Raw genomic sequence first — 22,105 nt, forward strand, 5'->3', positions numbered from 1 at the left:
TGTTACCTGGTGAAATTGCTGTACAATATGATCTTGTTGCCATCGAAAGCACATTCAAATGTTATTAATCAACACTGCAGAGCTCTCCCTGTCCTCTTCCGTGCCCTGATTGTAATTACTGCTGATTAGCCAAATACCTTAGCCAAATACATTTAAACTCAGTTTTTCACAATTCCTGACATTTCATCCTAGTACAAATTCCCTATCTTAGGTCAGTTAGCATCACCACCTTATTTTAAGAATGCGAAATGTTAGAATAATAGTTGACAGAATGGTTTATTTCAGCTTTTATTTCTTTCATCACATTCCCAGTGGGTCAGAAGTTTACATACACTCAATTAGTATTTGGTAGCATTGCCTTTAAATTGTTGAACTTAAGTCAAACGTTTTGGGTAGCCTTCCACAAGCTTCCCACAATAAGTTGGGTGAATTTTGGCCCATTCCTCCTGACTGAGCTGGTGTAACGGAGTCAGGTTTGAAGGCCTCCTTGCTCGCACATGCATTTTCAGGTCTGCCCACAAATTTTCTATGGGATTGAGGTCAGGGCTTTGATGGCCACTCCAATACCTTGACTTTGTTGTCCTTAAGCCATATTGCCACAACTTTGGAAGTATGCTTGGGGTCATTGTCCATTTGGAAGACCCATTTTCTACCAAGCTTTAACTTCCTGACTGATGTCTTGAGATGTTGCTTCAATCTATCCAGATACTTTTCCTCCCTCATGATGCCATCTATTTTGTGAAGTGCACCAGTCCCTCCTGCAGCAAAGCATCCCCACAAGATGATGCTGCCACCCCCGTGCTTCACGGTTGGGATGGTGTTCTTCCAAACATAACGATGGTCATAATGACCAAACAGTTCTATTTTTGTTTCATCAGACCAGAGGATATTTCTCCAAAAGTACGATCTTTCTCCCCATGTGCAGTTGCAAACCATAGTCTGGCTTTTGTATGGCGGTTTTGGAGCAGTGGCTTCTTCCTTGCTGAGCGGCCTTTTATAGGACTCGTTTTACTGTGGATATAGATACTTTTGTACCTGTTTCCTCCAGCATCTTCACAAGGTCCTTTGCTGTTGTTCTGGGATTGATTTGCACTTTTCGCACCAAAGTACGTTAATCTCTAGGAGACGGAACGCGTCTCCTTCCTGAGCGGTATGATGGCTGCGTGGTCCCATGGTGTTTATACTTACATACTATTGTTTGTACAGATGAACGTGGTACCTTCAGGCATTTGGAAATTGCTCCCAAGGATGAACCAGACTTGTGGTGGTCTACCATTTTTTTCTGAGGTCTTGGCTGATTTCTTTAGATTTTCCCATGATGTCAAGCAAAGAGGCACTTAGTTTGAAGGTAGGCCTTGAAATACATCCACAGGTACACCTCCAATTGTGTTAGGCGGAGCAGCACAGGGGAACCTTCAGACCAGGAAACAGGGAAGAATGAACCAAGATATTTATTGCAACACAGGGAGAGATGGAGTGCAGATCCGGGGAAGCTTCGTTGCGTTGTAGGAAACCAGATGTGGAGGCTGAGGTTGGAGTGAGCTGGGTTGGGACAAGGTAAACAGGTCCGGAGGGGAATCCAAGGGAGTGATGGTGAGCTGAATCCAGAACAGGGTAGCAGGGTGGTGAGATGTGGAGCAGGAACCAGAGTCAGAGCGGCTAAACGGCAGTGAGAGGATAAACAGCGTCAGGCAGGGAAACAGGCACAGCAGGATACAGAATCTTAAATAATAAAACATTTCTAGAAGCATGAATGACTGAATGGAGATTACGATCTGGCAGAGTGGAAGTGGCAGGACTGAGTACTTGTAGAGGTCTTGATTATGGAACAGGTTGCAGTTGGTGGGGATCTGCTCTGACTCCAGCACAACTGTCTCCAACCACACAATCACACACACAGAGGGAGAGAGAGAGATGTACTTGGGGAATGGCTGCACGTCAAGGAGACACCGGATGTCCACTAGGGGGTGTGGCAGGAGCAGATGTGACACAATTGACTCAAATGATGTCAATTAGCCTAGCAGAAGCTTCTAAAGCCATGACATCATTTTCTGGAATTTTCCAAGTTGTTTAAAGGCATAGTCAACTTCGTGTACCTAGTCCTCAGAACACAGCCTCAATTCGTTGGGACATGGACTCTACAAGGTGTCGAAAGCGTTCCACAGGGATGCTGGCCCATGTTGACTCCAATTCTTCCCACTGTTGTGTCAAGTTGGCTGGATGTCCTTTAGGTGGCGGACCATTGTTGATACACATGGGGAACTGTTGAGCGTGAAAAACCCAGCGGTGTTGAAGTGCTTGACACCCTCAAGCCAGTGTGCCTGGCACCTACTACCATACCCGTTCAAAGGCACTGAAATATTTTGTCCTGCCCAGGCACCCTCTAAATGGCACACATGCACAATCCATGTCACAATTGTCCCAAGGCTTAAACATCCTTCTTTAACCTGTCTCCTCCACTTCATCCACACTGATTGAAGTAGATTTAACAAGTCACACCAATAAAGGATCATACTGTAGCTTTCAAGTAGGCTACTGTGGCTATTTGATCATAATGTAGGCCTACCAGAGTGCCTACCATCAAAAACAATGGAGAAAATGCACCCCATAACATTTTAACATGGAAATAGCTGTTCTATCGTTCAGCCTACAGTAGCAGCCAATATGTGGTGTTCAATGTAGGCCTACATGCAAGGCTTGACATGAACCTGTTTATCAACTTGTCTTTCAGACAAGGAGGTGACTGAAAATGTTGTCTTGTTGTTTGATGCAAGAAACCACTTTACAAAATAGAATGCATCATTATTCCCATAGCATTATTACGGCGCATCAGACAAACTATGCTACCCCCTGCCTATTGGCTACTTAGCTTAGTCAAGCCTGTCTCAAAATACAACACTGCCCTTTCAAGACAAAAAAGAAGCTCTGTAACTGACTCGCTTTTCAAAGATGTCTAGAAATGCACACGTTTTGTCCTCTTGTAGAAAGCAATCACTCCCCTACTGCTGACTACAAATGATTGGGCTAATATTACACCAACCAGCAAAGAAATGAACGAACGTACAAATGTGCACACGTCGCTACATGTAGCTCTCGCTTTGATCTCAAAACAAGCGCATCTACTCAGGACTGCTCATGCTGTAAACACAGTCCAGTTCAAAGTGAATAGCACAGATCCATATATGGCAATGGTCTATTTGCATATAGGACTACCGGTCTGCGCACCGGTCTGTGTAGAGTACGGGCCTGAGTCAGATGCCTGTCAATGCAATAGAATCATTCTCCGATGTGTTCTGCCTACAACAAAATCCTTTGCATACTTAGTTTTGCATACTAAGTCTTGCATAGTTTAAATTGTTTCGGTACGTTGCATTGAAAGTGGCTAATTGCGCAAGTGTTAATTCGATCCCAAATCCCACAGTAAAGGGAAACGTTGATAGTGTTAACTAATGGGGACAACTCTAGAAAGTTGAGTGAAGTTCAATCTCGTGCTTCTCTGCGCAGGCTGATATGTCTACTGTGCGGCAGTCCCATGGAGCTGCACGCACGCGCACGTCCACATCTTATAGGGAACGTTGTTGGTCAGTCTATGTCATGGAAAGAGGAGGTGTTCTTCATGTTTTGTCCAATCATTACCAGACACTCCTCACATCCATTTCATCAACAAAATAAAAACATGTGGATTCGAAGAAGAAACCATTAGGGATATAACTCTTAAACTGATCTTAGATCAGTGTTTTAAGGTAACTTCTACTACTTAATTCTACTGCTCAGGGCACAGGCGCTGGCGAGTACCCTTTGCCAATAGTTAAGATGGCTGCTGGCCACTCATATCTTCCCTTAAGTAATGTGGTGGTCTGTAAGGACCCTGACCTCTGTATTAGAGGAGGTTGACCTCTAACTTTCTCTTTCTTTCTTTCTCGCTCTCTCTCTCTCTCTCTCTCTCTCTCTCTCTCTCTCTCTCTCTTACACACACACACACACACACACACACACACACACACACACACACACACACACACACACACACACACACACACACACACACACACACACACAGTGACCAGCGATGCATAGACAACTGTATGTTTTTCTTATTTTCTGTTCTCTCCTCCTCTAAAACGCTGTGGTTACATAAGAGAAAGGAGAGGAAAGGAGGAGAGAAGATGAGGGGCAGGAGAGGAGAGGAGGAAGAGCACATTAATTCCAGTGTAGAGGAACTGCTGCTGAACTTGTAATTAAGTAGACTCTGATAACCTTATGGGAGATAAAAGGTTTTCCCTGTACTTGAGCTACCGTTCTGTCCCCTCTGTATGTCTTTCTTTCTTTCTCTCTCTCGCTCTGTACCACTCCCTCTCTCCCTCTCTTCTTATCTCCTTCTCATTCTCTCTCTTTCTCAATATAGCTTTCTCTCTCTCTCCCTCTTCCCCTCTCTCTTTCTCTCCCTCCATCTCATCCTGTCTTTCCCTCGTCTCTCTTCTCCCTCTCTCTTTGCGTCTCTGTTTCTTTGCAGATCACACAGCTTCTGATTCCCTCTCCCTCTCTCTGATTGGTTGTTATGATTTGTTATGGATTTATGAATTGTTGTTCTGTTTATGCTGATTATGCTGATTTCAGTGATATTTTTGTTATGATGATTATCTAACTGTTTTATTATTCAGCTGTGTGGGAGCCTGCTCCCTCCCTCCCCTACTCTTCCTGAAAACGCACACACACACACCAGTGGGATAACTGTTGTTCCAAGGTGAAATTTGACGTTTGTGCAGGTCCCCATGATGTTGGAAGACACTGTCAAAACCAGTTACTAGGGGCAAAAACAACCTAAAAAATGAGTGCCCCTCACTGGGATTGAACCCACAGTCAGAGCTGGCACTTACAGCTTAGTCCACTCCGCCATCAAACCACAGTGATATATCAAGCCCAGTTGGAATCAATGCCTAAAGTTTTAACCCTATCCAAACCTTAGCCCTTAAAGGGATCGTTCAGGATTTTGCCAATTAAGCCCTTTATCTCCCTACCCAGAGTCAAATGAACTCATAGATACCATTGTTATGTCTCTTCGTGCAGTTTGAAGGAAGTTGCTAACTAGCGTTAGCACAATTACTAACTAGAGTTAGCGCAATGACTGGAAGTCTAAGGTAACTGCAAGCTTGCTAGCAGATACCTTCGATTCACAGTCATTGCGCTATGGCATCCATGAGTTAAAGGGCTTCATTGCCAAAATCTCAAAGTATCTCTTTAACTTAACACCAGTCTAAATACATGCCTAAATTTAACCATAGAGTCATTTCTGTGTGCCTACATTTAACACATTTGTCACAGAAAGTGAGGCGATCAAGTCAGTTTACTCGTTAAAAATAGACCTTTGTCCCTGGACATACGGAGATGAAGTCAGACTGTGATATCTTGTTGCAACAGTCAGGCTTGTTTTAACAACAGTTCAATAGCCAGTATTGAACAGAGAGAAAGCAATAGATTGTCTGTCTGTATAATGGGACTAATACAATTAACATCTAGCTCCTGAAGAGCTCAGGCCTGCACTGACAACACCTATTTCTGGTTGACAAATGACTATAAGGCTTCTAAACTAACACACACACACACACGCACACGCACACACACACACACACACACACACACACACACACACACACACACACACACACACACACACACACACACACACACACACACACACACACACACACACACACACCTTCCTTTCCTTTCTCTAGTAACAATCCCTCCCTTCACACCCAGCTATTATGTAACACAAGTCTCTGGGTATTAGTTATGCAAATGTCATAAATGTGTAATTTACGTATGATCTATCACCCCCTCTCTCTATGTCCCTCCTCCCCCCTCCGTCGCTCTGCATCACTCCCTCTGTATTTGCATCTCAATCTCTGTATCTCTCCTTCCCTCTGCCTTCTCTTCTCTCGCTCTCTCCATCTCTGTCTGTATTTCCACCTCCCTCCTCTCTCTCTCTATGTTCTCTTGCTCTACCGCTCTCCTCTCTCTCTCACTGCCACTGTCTCCCCTCTCCTCCCTCCATCTCCCCCTGCATCTCTCCACCCTCCCTCTCCCACTCCTTTCTCCACCCTCTTTATCCATCTACTATCCCTCCTTCCCTCCTCCCTCTCTACCACTCTCTTCTATCCATCCCTCTCTCCAGCCAACACCAACTTGGACGCAGAGTCGAAGCGTAGTGCGGCTTCGTCGTCGACGGCGACATCGGCCCACTTCCGGTCTCCATGGCAACAGAGCGTGAATGTGTTTGGCTCGTGGAGCAGGCCGGACTGTGTTCAGGAGCTCCATCAGGAGGCTCAGCTTAACCTGCAGAGCCTGCTGCAAGGTACAGTAACTAACCCTGGGTGTGTGTGTGTGTGTGTGTGTATGTCGGGAGTGTGTGCGTGTGTTGGGAGTCTGTGTGTGTCGGGAGTCTGTTTGTGTGGGGTGGAGGATGTAGGTTGGGGATTGAGGAGGACAAGGGGTGACAATCTCTGTTTATGTGATGAAAGATGCCGCTGCCGTGTTTTTATGTGATGGTGTGGGTTTGAGAGAGGAGGTCGATGTGAGGGGACCTTGCTGCCATCTTTATAGTAATCCATTCCGTTCTCCTCTCTGTTTATACCAAATATGCTGCTCTGTTTATACCAAATATGCCGGTTATGCGTTCCTCTCTCCCTCACTCTCGCTCTCTCTTTCCCTCACCTTCTCTCTCTGTTTCACACACTCTCTCACACCCCTTCTCTCTCTCTCTCTGCCTCTCACTCTGCCTCATGCTAACCCATGACTGCCCTTCTGTGTGATCAGCTACCCTGGTTTAGATTGGCAGCTTAGATTATGGTTGCATCCCAAATGGCACCGTATTCCCTATACAGTGCACTACTTTTGACCAGACCATAGGGTGCTACATAGGAAATAGGGTGCCATTTGGGATGCAGATTTATCTCTGTAGGTTAAGCCTTCCCTTCTTCCTTAACTGAATGAACAGATGAATGAATAACTGAATGAATGAATGAAAGAACGCTTACTGCCAATGCATCATCAGGTTGCATTTCCCTCCTTTTTCCTTCCCTCTCTTCCCCTCGCTCTCATTATTGTTCTCTCTTCTCTCTTTCAATCTCTCTCTGTTTCATTTCCCTCTCTCCACATCTGTGTGTTGCTGACTGTACCGCATCGGTCAGAATGCAATGATGGAGATGAGGAATCCAGGTTTAGGGGGTATTTATAACACACACAGTTGAACACAGGAACGCACCAAAAGGCACATGGAGAGAGGGTTTGGATGGAGATCAGGAGTTAGGGTTTGTAAAGGCCTTGGAGAAAGGATTGGATGTGTTGGATTAGGACGGATGTGGTGGTCTGGAAGGAAGACAAGAGGGGAACATTAGGAACAACGTAAAGGTGCAGACTTGACAAGGTAGTGCCAGGTGATTATGGGAAGAATATGGGCTTAACATAAGTACAAATGTAGGAGACTGCCAGGACTAAACGTATCCAATGATCAATTAGCATTAGCTAATTTTATGGATTTTACCCCCTTTTTCTCCACAATTTCGTGATACCCAATTGCAATCTTGTCTCATCGCTGCAACTCCCCGACGGGCTCGGGAGAGGCGAAGGTCGAGTCATGCATCCTCTGAATCAAGACACGCCAAACCGCGCTTCTTAACACCCGCCCGCTTATCCCGGAAGCCAGCCGCACCAATGTGTCGGAAGAAAACACCGTTCAACTGATGACCGAAGTCAGTCTGCAGGTGCCTGGCCCGCCACAAGGAGTCGCTAGAGCGCGATGAGCCAAGTAAAGCCCCCCGGCCAAACCCTCCCCTAGCCCGGACAATTGTGGGCCACCCTATGGGACTCCCGGTCACGGCCGGTTGTGACACAGCCTGGGATTGAACCCGGATCTGTAGTGACTCCTCAAGCCCTGCGATGCAGTGCCATATACCACTGCGCAACACGGGAGGCCAAGTTCACTATATCTTGCCTGGAAATGCAGAGCTTGCACTTTCGTGACTATTTTATTAGTACCGTTGTTGCTTGACAAGTTAAGTCAAGTTCACTATTTCAACTTTTAGAACCATGTAACTACTTGACTGGTTAAATGGTCTGTTCTCATGATTAATGGTCTGTCTTCTTGGTCCTAAATTAGAACTTGGTCCTGGTGTGTCTATGTGCACAGTATCAGTCAAAGGTTTGGACACAACTACTCATTCAAGGGTTTTTCTTTATTTTTTACTATTTTCTACATTGTAGAATAATAGTGAAGATATCAAAACAACAAAATAACACATGGAATCATGGACAGTAGTAACCCAAAAAGTGTTAAACAAATTCTTCAAAGTAGCCGCCCTTTGCCTTGATGACAGCTTTGCACAATCTTGGCATTCTCTCAACCAGCTTTTCCAACAGTTTTGAAGGAGTTCCCACATATGCTGATCACTTTTTGGCTGCTTTTCCTTCACTCTGCGGTCCAACTCATCCCAAACCATCTCAATTGGGTTGAGGTCAGGTGATTGTGGAGGCCAGGTCATCTGATACAGCTCTCCATCACTCTCCTTCTTGCTTACACAGCCTGGATGTGTGTTGGGTCATTGTCCTGTTGAAAAACAAATGATAGTCCCACTGAGCGCAAACCAGAAGGGATGGCATATCGATGCTGGTTAAGTGTGCCTTGAGTTCTAAATAAATCACAGACAGTGTCACCAGCAAAGCACCCCCATACCATCACACTTCCTCCTCCATGCTTCACGTGAGAATCTCACAAAGACACGGCAGTTAGAACCAGAAATCTCAAATTTGGACTCATTAGACTAAAGTACAGATTTCCACCGGTCTAATGACCATTGCTCATGTTTCTGGGCCCAAGCAAGTCTCTTCTTAATATTGATGTCCTTTAGTAGTGTTTTTTTTTGTAACAATTTTACCATGGTCTGATTCATGCAGTCTCCTCTGAACAGTTGATGTTGAGATGTGTCTGTTAATTGAACTCTGTGAAACATTTATTTGGGCTGCCATTTCTGAGGTGCAGATAACTCCAATGAACTTATCCTCTGCAGCAGAGGTAACTTTGGGTCTTCCTTTCCTGTGGCGGTCCTCATGAGAGCCAGTTTCATCATGTTGTTTGTGACTGCACTTGAAAAAAAAAAATCCGGATTGACTAACCTTCATGTCTTTAAGTAATAATGGACTGTCATTTCTCTTTGCTTATTTGAGCTATTCTTGCCATAATTTGGACTTGGTCATTTATCAAATATCTTCTGTATACCACCCCTACCTTGTCACAACATAATTGATTGGCTCAAACACATTAAGAAGGAAACAAATTCCACAAATGAATTTTTAACAAGGCACACCTGTTAATTGAAATGCATTCCAGGTGACTACCTCATGAAGCTGGTTGAGAGAGTGCAAAGTCATCAAGGGTGGCTACTATGAAGAATCACAAATATAAAATATAAACTGCTGGAAAAGCATTCCAGGTGAAGCTGGTTGAGAGAATGCCAAGATTGTGCAAAGCTGTCATCAAGGCAAAGAGCGGCTACTTTGAAGAATTTGTTTAACATCTTTTGGGTTACTACATGATTCCATATGTCTTTTTCGTCGTTTTGATGTCTTCACTATTATTCTACAATGTAGAAAATGGTAAAAAAGAAAAACCCTTGAATGAGTAGGTGTGTCCAAACCTTTGACTGATTGTGTGTGTGTGTGTGTGTGTGTGTGTGTGTGTGTGTGTGCGTGTGTGTGTGTGTGTGTGTGTGTGTGTGTGTGTGTGTTAGTTTAGAAGCCTTATAGTCATTTGTCAACCAGAAATAGGTGTTGTCAGTGCAGGCCTGAGCTCTTCAGGAGCTAGATGTTAATTGTATTAGTCCCATTATACAGACAGACAATCTATTGCTATTCTCTCTGTTCAATACTGGCTATTGAACTGTTGTTAATACAAGCCTGATTGTCAACCACTATAGTGGTCCTTGTATAGGGACAACGCTAGACATAGGCTCTGTCCTAAATGGCACCCTATTCCCCATGTAGTGCACTACTTTTGACCAGAACCCTATGGGCCATGTACATAGGGAATAGGGTGTCATTTGGGACTTAAGCATAGATATTGTGAGTTTTGTGTTCAAGGCCCTGTTCGATTACTCCTTGAAGTGATCACTGATCTGACATGAGACCACTGATTGTCACTCACTTAGTTGGACCTGGAGTTGATTCCAATCTGTTAAATGGCTCCCGTTCTTACACCCCTTGACCCCTTGCTCCCTGCACCCATTCTGTCCTTGTACCTTTTCCTCATCCTCATTCCCTTGTCATTCCCTCCGTCTGATTCCTTGAAGGAATGGAAAAGTGTAAGTAATATTGCGGAGATATTACCTACATTTTTACCGCTGGTCACGTTCATGTCATCAACAAAGACCGAGGGGAAAGGAATCATTAATCTGGTCACGAAAATAGAGCACTAGCCACAACAAACTCCAAATTGACAGTCATAACTGGACAAAACCACCCATAGCCTTTCCACCAACCCCAAGGCCCTCTTAGAATAGGCTAATCATCGATTGTCAATGTTCAATCATGAGTACAAAGGAATGAGACAGGATCTGCATCCCCAATGGCACCCTATTCCCTATATAGTGCACTACATTTTACCAGGACCCAAACGGTTCCCCATAGCCCCCTAGTGCACTACATAGGGAATATGGTGCCATTGCGGACATGGACACACCGAGATGGACAGAAAAGAATGAGACCGAAGAGGGATAGACAGGCTGTACGTTATCAGACGACCTCGTTGGACTGAAAGAGGGGTATTGTTCCTCCTGTACTCCCCCATTCCTTCGCTGGGGAGATAAGAAAGGGTGACCCCATTTTTAACTGGTCCCAGTTGCTTGTCTTGTTAGGGGTGGCTGGGTCTGAGTATGAAAGGGCACACACACACACACACACACACACACACACACACACACACACACACACACACACACACACACACACACACACACACACACACACACACACACACACACACACACACACACAGAGATAGTGCATACAAACAGAACACACACACTTAGTGATGCATGAGAGGAGAGGGCGACTTGTCTGGACAAGGGGTTAATGATGGGAGGGAGGAGGAGGGGGACTGGCCCTAATTATCGCTGTGTGTGTGTGTGGGAGTGTCTAGCATACCTTCACACACCAACCAGTGCCAATAGACCCCAATAGCCCTGTCCTATTCCTTTACTATACTGTAGTGTACGCCCTACTATCAGTAACCATATGGACTAGCTATGTGTCTCTCTGCCCGCCATCCTCCTCCCTCTATCTCTGCATGCGATCCGGTGAGTTGAATTTGAGTTGCGTGACATCTAGCTAATTGGCAAATTATTCTGTGTGTGTTCTGTGTAATTCAGTTGAATGATTCCTGTTGAGTATTATTAGCGTAAAATTAAATGGAGTCGCACACTCTATATACAAGCTCCCGTTAATTTGTTGGGTAAACCGCCAACGTTTCGGCATCACCGTGCATTCTTCTGCTGGCATAACAAACAGTAGCAAGCATATCATTTCGTCCCAACTGCCTCCCTATGGGCCCTGGTCATAGTGCACTACATAGGGAATAGGGTGCCATTAGGCACCTCCAGTCACTATTTTCAACTCGTTGTATTGTTACTTTTAAGTTGGAATCCTTAGTGGTGAAACTGCCAAGTCTGTTTGCGATATTATACCAAAGACGTTACTACAATGAACACTTTTTTTCCCTTGTTGAACAGCATTGCACATCATTGCAAGTGCGATAGAGCATCGGACTGTCTACTACGATGCCTACTTTTCTCCCCTTGATGCTGGCGCTCCTCTCCACTGTTTAATAAACAAAACAAGAACAATAACAAATGAGCCTGGGGCAGCCAATAGCGCCTTTTCCCTTTAATGTAAGATCTCAGTTTTACTTGCTCTGCATTTTTTAGGGGTGGATCAGCTTAATATTGTGGGAAAGATTGTTGCTTCCATCAATGTAATTGTCTGCATCATTTCCAATCCCCCATATATTTTTTGGGGAAAATATATATATATCCATATACATATACAGTACATATCCATACAAATGCATACATAAACATTCATACATATATACATACTTTTTTAAGAATATACCTGTATTATTCCCCGCAAACCCTTACCACCCCTCCCCCAACTGGAGTAAATTAATAAACAATAACACGTAGGCTTATACCTTCAGTTTATACATACTGTACAAATTTTACAGGGACAATCTATTTTACTATAGTTATATATTTTTTGTTCTTAGTCCTTCCTCTATTTCTGATGTCCATCCAGTTTGATTTCTATTTGTAACTGTGCTATTTCACAACATTTCTGAACCTCTATACATTTGACAGACCCCGTATGTTTTACATTGGTTATCTTGTTATTAGTCCCACCCTTCAGCGCCATTCAACCCCTCCCATCTGTCTCTTAACACCATCCATTTTGGATTTCTATTTTTGTCATATATTTTTCAACTGTGCTGTGATGCTTCACAAAAGTACTGAACCTTTCTATTATCATTGCTTCTACAGATTGTAAATTAAAGATACACATTTTTTTCTAAAATATTTAGAATATTATTAATTGATTGACTATGGCTTTTCAAATCACCCAGTATTGCTGTCTGCTGCGTTAGTTCTTGGCAAATGTTGCAATTCTTCAGCCACTCCTGGACCTGTGACCAAAAATGAGCTACATATGGACAGTACCAAAACAAATTATCTAATGACTCTGCCTCCTCACAGCAAAATCTGCAGAGCTGGGAAGATTGTATCCCCCATATATATATATACACTGCTCAAAAAAATAAAGCGAGCACTAAAATAACACATCCTAGATCTGAATGAATGAAATATTCTTATTAAATACTTTTTTCTTTACATAGTTGAATGTGCTGACAACAAAATCACACAAAAATTATCAATGGAAATCAAATTTATCAACCCATAGAGGTCTGGATTTGGAGTCACACTCAAAATTAAAGTGGAAAACCACACTACAGGCTGATCCAACTTTGATGTAATGTCCTTAAAACAAGTCAAAATGAGGCTAAGTAGTGTGTGTGGCCTCCATGTGCCTGTATGACCTCCCTACAACGCCTGGGCATGCTCCTGATGAGGTGGCGGATGGTCTCCTGAGGGATCTCCTCCCAGACCTGGACTAAAGCATCCGCCAACTCCTGGACAGTCTGTGGTGCAACGTGGCATTGGTGGATGGAGCGAGACATGATGTCCCAGATGTGCTCAATTGGAATCAGGTCTGGGGATCGGGCGGGCCAGTCCATAGCATCAATGACTTCCTCTTGCAGGAACTGCTGACACACTCCAGTCACATGAGGTCTAGCATTGTCTTGCATTAGGAGGAACCCAGGGCCAACCGCACCAGCATATGGTCTCACAAGGGGTCTGAAGATCTCATCTCGGTACCTAATGGCAGTCAGGCTACCTCTGGCGAGCACATGGAGGGCTGTGCGGCCCCCCAAAGAAATGCCACCCCACACCATGACTGACCCACCGCCAAACCGGTCATGCTGGAGGATGTTGCAGGCAGCAGAACGTTCTCCATGGCGTCTCCAGACTCTGTCACGTCTGTCACGTGCTCAGTGTGAACCTGCTTTCATCTGTGAAGAGCACAGGGCGCCAGTGGCGAATTTGCCAATCTTGGTGTTCTCTGGCAAATGCCAAACGTCCTGCACAGTGTTGGGCTGTAAAGCACAACCCCCACCTGTGGACGTCGGGCCCTCATACCACACTCATGGAGTCTGTTTCTGACCGTTTAAGCAGACACATGCACATTTGTGGCCTGCTGGAGGTCATTTTGCAGGGTTCTGGCAGTGCTCCTCCTGCTCCTCCTTGCACAAAGGCGGAGGTAGCGGTCCTGCTGCTGGGTTGTTGCCCTCCTACAGCCTCCTCCACATCTCCTGATGTACTGGCTTGTCTCCTGGTAGCGCCTCCATGCTCTGGACACTACGCTGACAGACACAGCAAACCTTCTTGCCACAGCTCGCATTGATGTGCCATCCTGGATGAGCTGCACTACCTGAGCCACTTTTGTGGGTTGTAGACTCCGTCTCATGCTTCCACTAGAGTGAAAGCACCGCCAGCATTCAAAAGTGACCAAAACATCAGCCAGGAAGCATAGGAACTGAGAAGTGGTCTGTGGTCACCACCTGCAGAACCACTCCTTTATTGGGGGTGTCTTGCTAATTGCCTATAATTTCCACCTGTTGTCTATTCCATTTGCACAACAGCATGTGAAATATATTGTCAATCAGTGTTGCTTCCTAAGTGGACAGTTTGATTTCACAGAAGTGTGATTGACTTGGAGTTACATTGTGTTGTTTAAGTGTTCCCTTTATTTTTTTGAGCAGTATATATATATATATATATAACATTCTATTGGTTGCAAGAATTTTGTATAGTGATTTAAATTGGAAAATTTGAATTTTGAATCCGGCGTTGTTTTGCGTGTCAATTCATAAACCATGTGCCATGGAATGGGTACATCAAACATCTCTTCCCAACTATTTTGCAATTTATATGGCACAGCTGTCAATTTTTTGTACCTTTTTTGGTCCAAGTGAAATTGGTATATGTTTTTATTTATCACAATTTTCTTTAACCATTTATGTTCTTTAATGCAGGACCGACAGACAAGTTCCTTAATTTTTCCCCATTCCACTTACCTCTTCCTTTTCTGTGGTAATGCTGCAATTAGTTGCTTGTAATTTTGGGTAGAGCAGACATTTCCATATGTCTATGTTAGCTGCATGTGTGACGTAACTCCATGATATCATTCACTAAGGTTATACCTTTTTTTTATTTATCGAAAAAATATATTTTTAATCAATTAGTATATTTGAGTTTCACCACAATGTTGGTTGTATTATTTGTTCTGAAATTGCAACCAACTTTCTAAGGCTTGTTTTAAAAAATAGCGATATTGTGGAGATTATTACCTTTTCAAACAACCAAAAGTGAGTAGTTGTAATCTGAATAAAGGGAAAAAGGCCATTCTTGAACATGGGGTGAGACATTCCTACCAATTTACTAGAGAACCATTTTGGATTTAAGTATAACTTTTGTATGACTGCAGCCTTTAGTGAGAGGTCTAATGCTTTAATATTTAATCATTTCTGCCCTCCGAATTCATATTCGTTATATAAATAGGCCCTTTTAATTTTTACAGGCTTGCCATTCCAAATAAAATGGAATATTTGTTGTTCATATAATTTAAAAAGCAGGTCTCTAGGTGTAGGCAAAACCATAAGCAAATAGGTAAACTGTGATATGACTAAAGAGTACATCCTGGGTGATTTTTCCACAAATAGACAAGTTTTGTGCTTTCCATTGTAGCAAGATCGTACTTGCTCTGGATTTAGCATTAGCATGTTTTAGCGTCAATCTTATAGCTTTTAATGGTTTTAATTCTCTAAGTATATTGACACATTTTTATACAGGATTTATCTCTATGTTTTTCCCAAAAGGCTCAGACTTTTCCATCTATGCAAGCTGGCACCCGTGTCTCACTGCGTCATCATTTACGCCTGAGGTACTGACCTGTTGCACCCTCTACAACCACTGTGATTATTATTTGACCCTATGAACGTGATCTATGAACGTTTGAACATCTTGAAGAACAATCCGGCCTTAAATGGCCATGAACTCTTTTAATCTCCACCCGGCACAGCCAGAAAAGGACTGGCCACCACTCAGAGCCTGGTTCCTCTCTAGGTTTCTTCCTAGGTTCCTGCCTTTCTAGGGAGTTTTTCCTAGTCACCGTGCTTCTACATCTGCATTTCTTGCTGTTTGGGGTTTTAAGCTGATGTAAAAAGGGCTTTATAAATACATGTGATTGATTGATTGATTGACACTGCTCTCACTTGGGGCCAAAGCCAGGCCACTGGTACTTTTCAGCTATCATTTGCATAACAATATCTAGCGGTGAACTCTAAAATATTCTCACAAAGCAACTGTTTTCATCATGCAGAGGTTGTTGATTCTTCTCTTCACAAGTCTTCACTGTCAGCCAGAGTTAAGGAAACACAATTTCCCTAGTATAACATAAGGGTGCATAGACTAGTGCAACACTGGTGTTACAGTCGACAAGCAGCTTACTGTAGCCCTATGGGTCCTGGTCAAAAGTAGTGCACTGTAGAGGGAATAGGGTGCCATTTGAGATGGAGTCAGTGTTAAGCTGCTCAATCATGTCTGGAGAGAGAGTTGCTGTCCTTGAATCCAACTAATTCACTTTCTTCCAAGTCTGCGTATTTAGAGACAAACATCTAATCAGTGGTGGAAAAAGTACCCAACTATCATACTTGAGCAAAAGTAAGATGCCTTAATAGAAAATGACTCAAGTCAAAGTAAAAGTCACCTAGGGAACACTTAAACAACACAATGTAACTCCAAGTCAATCACACTTCTGTGAAATCAAACTGTCCACTTAGGAAGCAACACTGATTGACAATAATTTTCACATGCTGTTGTGCAAATGGAATAGACAACAGGTGGAAATTATAGGCAATTAGCAAGACACCCCCAATAAAGGAGTGGTTCTGCAGGTGGTGACCATAGACCACTTCTCAGTTCCTATGCTTCCTGGCTGATGTTTTGGTCACTTTTGAATGCTGGCGGTGCTTTCACTCTAGTGGTAGCATGAGACGGAGTCTACAACCCACACAAGTGGCTCAGGTAATGCAGCTCATCCAGGATGGCACATCAATGCGAGCTGTGGCAGGACCGCTACCTCCGCGTGCAAGGAGGAGCAGGAGGAGCACTGCCAGAGCCCTGCAAAATGACCTCCAGCAGGCCACAAATGTGCATGTGTCTGCTTAAACGGTCAGAAACAGACTCCATGAGTGTGGTATGAGGGCCCGACGTCCACAGGTGGGGGTTGTGCTTTACAGCCCAACACTGTGCAGGACGTTTGGCATTTGCCAGAGAACACCAAGATTGGCAAATTCGCCACTGGCGCCCTGTGCTCTTCACAGATGAAAGCAGGTTCACACTGAGCACATGTGACAGACGTGACAGAGTCTGGAGACACCGTGGAGAACATTCTGCTGCCTGCAACATCCTCCAGCATGACCGGTTTGGCGGTGGGTCAGTCATGGTGTGGGGTGGCATTTCTTTGGGGTGTCGCACCATGTGCTCGCCAGAGGTAGCCTGACTGCCATTAGGTACCGAGATGAGATCCTCAGACCCCTTGTGAGACCATATGCTGGTGTGGTTGGCCCTGGGTTCCTCCTAATGCAAGACAATGCTAGACCTCATGTGGCTGGAGTGTGTCAGCAGTTCCTGCAAGAGGAAGGCATTGATGCTATGGACTGGCCTGCCCGTTTCCCAGACCTGAATCCAATTGAGCACATCTGGGACATCATGTCTCGCTCCATCCACCAACGCCACGTTGCACCACAGACTGTCCAGGAGTTGGCGAATGCTTTAGTCCAGGTCTGGGAGGAGATCCCTCAGGAGACCATCCACCACCTCATCAGGAGCATGCCCAGGCGTTGTAGGGAGGTCATACAGGCACGTGGAGGCCACACACACTACTGAGCCTCATTTTGACTTGTTTTAAGAACATTACATCAAAGTTGGATCAGCCTGTAGTGTGGTTTTCCACTTTAATTTTGAGTGTGTCTCCAAATCCAGACCTCCATGAGTTGATAACTTTGATTTCCATTGATCATTTTTGTGTGATTTTGTTGTCAGCACATTCAACTATGTAAAGAAAAAAGTATTTAATAAGAATATTTCATTCATCCAGATCTAGGATGTGTTATTTTAGTGTTCCCTTTATTTTTTTGAGCAGTGTACTTAAGGATCAAAAGTAAAAGTATAATTCATTTCAAATTCCTTATGTTAAGCAAACCAGATGGCACCATTTACTTGTTTTTTTTAAGTTACGGAAAGCCATGGGCACACTCCAACATTCAGACATAATTTACAAACAAAGCATGCGTGTTTAGTGAGTCTGCCAGATCACCAGGGACCAGGGATGTTTGGTTGATAAGGGCATGAATTTGACTATTTTCCTGTCCTGCTAAGCATTCAAAACGTAACAAGTACTTTTGGGGGTCAAGGAAAATTAATGGAGTTGAAAGTACAATATTTTGTTAAGGAATGTAGTGATGTAAAAGTTGTCAAAAATAGAAATTGTAAAGTACAGATACCCCAAAAAATAGCTTAAGTAGTACTTTTAAAGTAGTTTTACTTAAGTACTTTACACCATTGCATCTAATTGAGATGAACTTATTTTTAAATATATTTTTCAAAAGACATATATATATTATCTGGCATATAATACTCACCTATAGTTAACTGCGCTCCTTGCAATACCATCATTATATAAAAACTCTTATTCTGTTATTTCTATATCATGATTAATTAATTCCTACATTTACAGTGGCATACTTGTCTGTACCTTTTTGCTGCTTTTGTCAACTCACATTAAGAGCAGCCTTGGATGAGAAGAGGCACTCTTTTGTGTTTTGTGATGTTGAAAGACTGAGACTGCAGTCTGATAGATGAGGACAGCTTCTTCTACTCCCAATAACTAGACTAATACATTAAAGAATCACTGGCATAGATTTTGGTTTTTGATTTTTGCACCACAAAGCAGATTTATTGTAGCCTGATCCCAGATCTGTTTGTACTCTTGCCAAATCAATTGCTCATTGTCAAGCCAAATATTTTTTGCCATGCAATCAGAAGCCCCTTTATTTGCCAATTACATTTACACACACATACCCAGAATTTGCCTTGGTGAGAAGGTGACAAGGAATTGACATCGTAACATTTTGTATTTGTATTTCTTATGGATCCCCATTAGCTGCAGCCAAGGCAAAATTAAGGCAGTTATACAATATTAAATACATTACAATACATTCATTACAGAATTCTCAACACACTAAATGTGTGCCCTCAGGCCCATACTCTATTACCACATATCTACAACATAAACAGACCGGCACTCAGGCTAGATTTGAGAAACGAGTGTAATGGCGCAGGTGGAGATGGCTGCTCCTAACCAATTGTGCTATTTTGTGTGTTTTTTTCACATTATTTGTAACTTATTTTGTACATCATATTTCTGCCACCGTCTCTTATGATTGAAAAGAGCTTCTGGATATCAGAACAGAGATAACTCACCTCGAACTGGACAAATATTGTTTTATTTTACGAGTCGGACGCGAAGGATTTACTCTGTATACCCGACCAGGCCCAAATCCCTGTCATTCACGTGAAGAGAAGACGCAGATACAGGGGACGTAGGTCTGGGTGCCTTGTGAGAATTTGTTGGCGAGTGTGTAACCCGCCTCTACCATCTGTCCTATTGGCCAACGTGCATCATTGGAGAATAAACTGGATTCTACCAACGGGACATTAAAAACTGTAATATCTTATGTTTCACTGAGTCGTGGCTGAATGACGACATAGATAATATACAGTTGGCTGGTTTTTCTGTGCATTGGCAAGACAGATCAGCTGCCTCTGGTAAGACAAGGGATGGCGGTCTGTGTCTATTTGTCAATAACAGCTGGTGCACTAAATCAAATATTAAGGAAGTTTCAAGGTTTTGCTCACCTTAGGTAGAGCATCTTATCATAAGCTGTAGACCACACTATTTACCAAGAGAGTTTTCATCTGTATTTTTTGTAGCTGTCTATTTACCACCACAAACCGATGCTCAACCGCACTCAACGAGTTGTATAAAGCCATAAGCAATCAGGAAAATGCTCATCCAGAGGCGGCGCTCCTAGTGGCCGGGGGACTTTAATGCATGGAAACTTAAATTAGTTTTACCTAATTTCTACCAGTGTGTAAAAAGAGAAGAAAACATTTTCTAGTCCACATTTACTCCACACACAGAGACGCATGAAAAGCTCTCCCTCGCCATGCATTTGGCAAGTCTGACCATAATTCTATCCTTCTGATTCCAGCTTACAAGCAATAGCTAAAGTAGGAATTACCAGTGACTCGGTCAATACGGAAGTGGTCGGATGACGCAAATGCTAAGCTACAGGACTGTTTTGCTAGCACAGACTAGAAATATGTTCAGGGACTCATCCGATGGCATTGAGGAGTATACCACATCAGTCAGCAGCTTCATCAATAAGTGCATCGATGACGTTGTCCCCACAGTGAAAGTACGTACATACCCCAACCAGAAGCCATGGATTACAGGCAACATCGGCACTGAGCTAAAGGGTAGAGCTGCCACTTTCAAGGAGCGGGACTCTAACCTGTACGTTTATAAGAAATCCTGATATGCCCTCAGACGAACCATCAAACAAATACAGGACTAAGATTGAATCCTACTACACTGTCTTTGATGCTTGTCGGATGTGGCAGAGCTTGCAAACTATTACGGAAGCCCAGGCGCAAGCTGCCCAGTGACACAAGCCTACCAGACAAACTAAATTACTTCTATGCGCGCTTCAAGGCAAGCAACACTGAAGCATGCCTGAGAGCACCAGCTGTGTGATCACCCTCACCGTAGCTAACGTGAGTAAGACCTTTAAACAGGTCAACAGACAGTTTACCAGGAAGTAAACACCGAGCATGCATTGACCAACTGGCAAGTGTCTTCACTGACATTTTCAACCTGTCCCTGGCCGAGCCTGTAATACCTACATGTTTCAAGCAGACCACCATAGTGGATGCTACTGACCCATAGCACTCATGTCTGTAGCCATGAAGTGGTTTGAAAGGCTGATCATGGCTCACATCAACACTATCATCCCAGAAACCCTAGACCCACTCCAATTTGCATACCGCCCCAACAGATCCACAGATGGCGTATTCTCTATTGCACTCAACACTGCCCTTTCCCACCTGAACAAAAGGAACACCTATGTGAGAATGCTATTCACTGCCTACAGCTCAGCGTTCAACACCATAGTACCCTCAAAGCTCATCACTAAGCTAAGGACCCTGGGACTAAACACCTCCCTCTGCAATTGTATCCTGGACATCCTGACGGGCCACACCCAGGTGCTAAGAGTAGGCAACAACACATCTGCCACACTGATCCTCAACATGGGGGTCCCTCAGGGGTGTGTGCTTAGTCCCCCCCTGTACTCCCTGTTCACCCATGACAGCGTGGCCAAGCACAACTCCACCGCCATCATTAAGTTTGCAGATGACACAACGGTGTCCTCGGTGATCAGGTCTACCACCGACAACGATGAGACAGCCTATAGGGATGAGGTCAGAGACCTGGAAGTGCGGTACCAGGACAACAACCTCTCCCTCAACGTGATCAAAACAAAGGAGATGATCGTGGACTACAGGAAACGCCCAAGCACATTCCATTTCTCATTGACGGGGCTGTAGTGAAGCAGGTTGAGAGCTTCAAGTTCCTTGGTGTCCACTTCACCAACAAACTATCATGGTCCAAACACACCAAGACACACCACGACAACGCCTATTCCCCCTCAGGAGACTGAAAAGCTTTGGCATGGGTCCTCAGATCCTCAACAGCTGCACCATCAAGAGCACTGGTTCCATCACTGCCTGGTATGGCAACTGCTCAGCCTCCGATCGCAAGGTGCTACAGAGGGTAGTGTGTACTAGAGGTCGACCAATTAATCAGAATTGCCGATTAAATAGGGCCGATTTCAAGTTTTCATAACAATCGTAAATCGGTATTTTTGAACACCGATTTGACTGTTTGTTTAATATACACTGATCTGAATGAATGAAATATTCTTATTAAATACTTTTTTCTTTATATAGTTGAATGTGCTGACAACAAAATCACACAAAAATGATCAATGGAAATCAAATTTATCAACCCATGGAGGTCTGGATTTGGAGTCACACTCAAAATTAAAGTGGAAAACCACACTACAGGCTGATCCAACTTTGATGCAATGTCCTTAAAACAAGTAAAAATGAGGCTCAGTAGTGTGTGTGGCCTCCACGTGCCTGTATGACCTCCCTACAATGCCTGGGCATGCTCCTGATGAGGTGGCGGATGGTCTCCTGAGGGATCTCCTCCCAGACCTGGACTAAAGCATCCGCCAACTGCTGGACAGTCTGTG

General features: G+C 43.8%; 1 protein-coding gene across 4 annotated transcripts in view; it reads left to right on the forward strand.

The window, feature by feature from the left end:
- nhsl2 (NHS-like 2) overlaps nucleotides 1-22,105 on the forward strand; it is a 152,163-nt gene that overhangs the window by 108,009 nt on the left and 22,049 nt on the right. For 3 of the 4 annotated variants that reach the window (XM_036957749.1, XM_036957750.1, XM_036957751.1), the window contains exon 2: nucleotides 6,176-6,355. In XM_036957749.1, the coding sequence (XP_036813644.1) occupies nucleotides 6,176-6,355 (180 nt within the window). Of the gene's footprint in view, nucleotides 1-6,175; nucleotides 6,356-11,224; nucleotides 11,349-22,105 lie in introns of those variants that run through there. The other variant, XM_036957752.1, reaches the window with a different exon arrangement.

The sequence above is a fragment of the Oncorhynchus mykiss genome, chromosome 21, assembly GCF_013265735.2.
Source record: "Oncorhynchus mykiss isolate Arlee chromosome 21, USDA_OmykA_1.1, whole genome shotgun sequence".
Classification (NCBI taxonomy): domain Eukaryota; kingdom Metazoa; phylum Chordata; class Actinopteri; order Salmoniformes; family Salmonidae; genus Oncorhynchus; species Oncorhynchus mykiss.